This window comes from Aplysia californica, unplaced genomic scaffold (assembly GCF_000002075.1).
Source record: "Aplysia californica isolate F4 #8 unplaced genomic scaffold, AplCal3.0 scaffold00384, whole genome shotgun sequence".
Classification (NCBI taxonomy): domain Eukaryota; kingdom Metazoa; phylum Mollusca; class Gastropoda; order Aplysiida; family Aplysiidae; genus Aplysia; species Aplysia californica.
Genome location: NW_004797654.1, coordinates 624,030 through 628,768, shown reverse-complemented (window position 1 = coordinate 628,768; position 4,739 = coordinate 624,030). Strand labels below are relative to the sequence as shown.

The 4,739-nt window shown below is 42.7% G+C and overlaps 1 protein-coding gene across 1 annotated transcript in view; it reads right to left on the bottom strand.

The window, feature by feature from the left end:
* Positions 1-853: 853 nt before the first annotated feature.
* The window catches only part of LOC106012476, a gene marked incomplete in the record, with an annotated part of 8,814 nt that continues 4,928 nt past the window's right edge, over positions 854-4,739 (bottom strand). The window contains 1 exon segment of the mRNA XM_013085538.2: positions 854-3,409. Within this exon segment, the coding sequence (XP_012940992.1) occupies positions 2,370-3,409 (1,040 nt within the window).

Genomic DNA, 4,739 nt, shown 5'->3' with positions numbered 1-4,739 from the left:
GGGGGGGAATTTTATTTAGATCTGTTTTGGTAGTATTTTGTGAACGGGTGCCTCAGTACTTGCGTTTACAGGTAGGGGTTGTTGTTTTTTTAATTGGTCAAGTCACGCACTGCTGATTCATGCCTTGATATATTATAATTGATTTGAATTATACAGTTTTTAGCTGTAACTTACTTCTCTGAAATACTAAACGTTTTGCGTTCATGTTAAATTAAAACAACATGGGGATGGACCTTAATCAATATCTACAGCATAAATTGTTAATACTGCAGGCACTGACTGTAACTGGTGGCATAAACGACGATTGAGACGAAGCCAATTATAGTTGAATAATGCTGTCGTCACGTCCACAAACGGACACGATTGGGGGGGGGGAGCAGGTGCTGTCTGTAGCAGGTAAACAATCAGCTCACTGGTGCGTTTATTCCCATTTTTAGGGCTGTGGGGGAGGGGGTTGTTCTGAAGACATTCAGGAAATAAAACAGACCTCTTGCCTGTGATTGCTGCTTCATATTAAACTCAAGAAACCCCTCAGGTGGAGAGCTGTCCGCGGCTTCCTTTGAGAAAATACGCAAACACGAACGAGTAAATAGGCAAACATTCTGAACCAGTGTGTGAATGTTCTGGCCATGCGCCGATAGCAATGTGCTCGGATAGAAATAGAGCATTCTGCGTGTATACGAAAGCTGTACGTTTGTTTAAGTGTGCTTGCTACCTGTGGCAGTTACAGAGATCTATCTCTCTCTCTCTCTCTCTCTCTCTCTCTCTCTCTCTCTCTCTCTCTCTCTCTCTCTTTCCCTCACTCTCTCACACTGTCACTCTGTCACTTACGAAGTATAAGTAACAAAAGAGACAAAATTAATATGACTTTTATTGCTCCCAGGAGTGAAGCTTGGGTAACAATGGCAAGTAGAAATCACACATGAACAGATCTAGACATCAAATCAGCAGCAGCACACATTACACAATATCATTAATATCGTAATACAGACCACACCTATCTACCATTAGGCCTACAAGTACTCACTCTGCAGCGCCATGTTTTTCTGTCCAAGACTGACATGTCATACAAAAGAACACACTCATGTTACCACCCACCAGATACTGTGTCACCGACACTGCTTGACATTATTCATGACACTGAGTTAAATGCGACTCGATAACTGGGAAACGTGATAATAATATTGTCTGTTCTATTTATCACACTTTTCAGTCTCTCCTCACTTCGTTAATGACGCTTTCGTTAACACAACCTCTGCCAGTATGATTTTAGCCCTTCGAGCGAGCCCTGGTCGTTTGAGCCACCAAGACCCTGCACCCAAGTTCTTGACTGAAAATTCCAAGATATTTACCCTGCGAGGGGAATTCTAATATGTCAGTCAGTATTATTACGCTGAATTTTGATGCAGACCTCCCAGACCCAAGTCCAAATAACCATTAATAACTTGTAAAAGCTACCCATGCCTTGGTGATGTTTTAGACTTCAAGTCCTCGTAGTGGCGACCACGCCAACTTCATTTTTAACTATGTTGTTTGGGGAGTCAAATCTTTACCGACGTAGCGTACACATAATAATGTCCGAAGTTAAAGTTTTGGCACAACATCATTTCAAACTTTCATCCACAAGCACGAACCCGAGCATTTCACAGTATGCACGTAGATCTAGTTGCCAGCCTTTTTAAAGTTTCAGAAAAAGAAAACAAAACTGAAAAGTATACTTTCTTTTTGTACTTCACTGTGGCACGTTTTCAAGCTTTCGAAAGACCAGAATGAGCGCCCTCGTGAGTTAATGGTCCTCTCCCCGGTTGGCCTTGTATTTCTCAGAGATGGACAATGAATTCGGATATTGCACCCTCTTAAATAACCCTATTATGTGAAAATATGAATTAAAGCTTCATCAAACAAGACCACTTGTGGTTGAGGCACGCGTGAAAGTAATGGCAAAGGTCTGAGGGGTGTTTACTAAGACCAGCGCCCGTGTACTGAGGGTTGACAATCCAAATCAATCAGACATCGATATAACTTTTATCATAATATACATATCCTGGTTCAGTCAGTCGTTAATTAATTGTCAAGAAAACATAACAAAAACTTACATAATATAAACCCGTTATGCTTTTGAGCTTTAAAGTGAACGGTAAAACTGCACCATAGTTGGAGATTCCTCTAAAAAAATGTGTTTCCTCTTTTCTTTCATCTGGTAGATCTAGATCTAGTCTTTTTTTTGTCATTTCCCCTGTACATAATGTGTACTAAATAGCTGTTATCGTCCCAAAGTGGTTCTTTTTACCCTTAGTAAAATTAATATGATAGAATGAGTTTTTAAAATTATCTTCAACCCCTACTATAAAACATTTCTTTCAACATAATCAATGCTTAAAGACTCGGATGTCTGGCCACTCTATTGGATCCTCCTCTGGCTCGTACAAAAAGTTTGTGGGCAGAAAAAATCCCATGATCCAGCGTTGTCCGAACACGGCACGGATTTTCTGATTTAGTGTCCTCGTGTCCTTAATCTCAACTGAGCGTCTGACGAAAGTTTTCTCAAACGTCGTGAGACCCCATGAGATGAGGCAGCAATGGGCGTAGATGAACATAGTCGTGAGGGCGTCGAAGTATACGAGGGAGGAGAGAGTGGTGACAGAAAGAGCGACCTGGAAGGAGACGTATCCGAGGAGATACCTGACGATAGACACTGGGAAAACGACGTCGACCCAGGACATCTCGTTCCAGAGGTAAATACTGATGTAGGGGAATCCGTGGAATGTAGCGTACACTGCACCAAGCCATGCCCAGATGAGAAATACGAAGAAGAAGCGATGATTTCTGTAGCCGACACACGCGCCAGCAAAAAAGCAATGGTGGTCTCTCTTGAGGACACAGCTTTTGCATACTGGACAGTGGTGACAGCGAGGTGGGCGTGTCCAGCCGCAGTCAAAACACGGTGCCCACGACCAATAAGGATACATTTTGGTCACCACGCCCTCTTTCGTTTGTGTGGTACTCGGTGTGGGTGATATGAACGAATCGTTGACACCCTCATGTCTTGGTATCGTTTCCTCTATTGGTCCTACGCCATTTCTGTTGCTTCCATTTAACCCTGACAACAAAGATGGTGCTGCAGACATTAATGATGAAACGAGAGGCGGCGAGTTTGTGACTAGACGACGTTTTTCATCCTCAGAATCAGAAATCAAATCCTTAATACTCAACTTCTGGTTCTCCCTTTTGTCCATTTCTGAGTTGGCAATCTCGGCCTCCCTAGCCAAGTCGATCGCTGACTCTCGTTCTATGCTGCAGACGGCTTGAGGTGGTCCAGGGTACTCATTCTTGGTGGATCCGTGGTCAGGAACCTGGCCATTGACTGCTCCCTGGTCGGTGACCAGCGGCATGAGCTTAGCTGAGGACGAGTCTTTCTGTCATTGTCAAATTCCGGGCGATGGCAGTCAGCAGAAAGAGGCCACGTGAGGTTGTCCATTGGCCATGTGAAAAGTAAAAGAAAATAAATATCAAAATATTATTATACAAAAAGATACCAGTTGTAGGATTAGTATAATATTCCTTCACGAGTAAGTTCAAGTTTGGTACGGCAGAAAAAAATTCGTAACGAACAAAACTTTTAGAACAGCATAGCTCTAGGCCATGGTAGCTTGCTTTTTAATACTTAAATTCTTTAAGATGTTAGTTCTGCAGCTCACCTGACACAAACTTCTCTCCTAAATTAAAGCTCTAAATATTACAACTGATCTGCTGTGCTTCTTTTCGTACGATGTGATTTATTTCAGATTTCAGAACTGCAAAGTTAATAGAGAGGCGACTGCTATTCTTTATCTAAAAATGGACAACACAAAAAGCAACAAAGAAGGGAGCTATGTTATACTTCAGAACAAACTCGTAACAATAATTTCTGGACAATCTAATTCAACACCCTCTCTCCCACCTCCCACCTCCTACCCCCGCCCCAATCCTCATTGCTATAATAATTTTAAAGTGTTTTACGCGCATGGCACCATGGAATTCCCCCTCCCCCTCCCCCACACACACTTATTTCTCGCCCATCTCCCCCCACACCTCCTTCCACAAACACACACACACACACACACACACACACACACACACACACACACACACACCTTGTTAAATTTAATTAAAACCATTCCTAAATCAATGCAAACGAGCCATACTTGACAGCTCGGTTTACTAACCAAAAAACATACAACTCGTTCAAGTTGAAGATAGCGACTGGCGATGATACACGGATGAATAGACACTGGACACAGCACAGCAACAGGACACACTGAGCGACACTCACAAACGCTGTGACAGACGAGACGATTGAACACTGAACAGAGACGCAACAAGTGAATACCACACAACATTGTTTAGCGGATGGCGTAACGGCCACCCACAAATGGCCCTCGGGAGAGTGTTAACTCCGAGTATGCGTCGTAGGTAAGTACGTTGAAAAAAGGGTGTGTGTGTGTGGGGGGGGGGGGTGGTGATCAAGTTGACTTTTAACCATTTATATTGTCTGAAATTGAGGGAAACATGGGCACCGTGACTCAAGTATAAGAGATAGAACAACGCCTTTCAAGCGTCTTGATTAGGATATGGACTTTAAAAAACACGTTTCTTTCTCGTAGAAATAGAGTTGCTAGACTATGATATGAAGTAAATAAGCCTAATCACGGTCTCCAAACAAAGTTCTGCATGAAATTTAATAACAGAAAATACCCCCC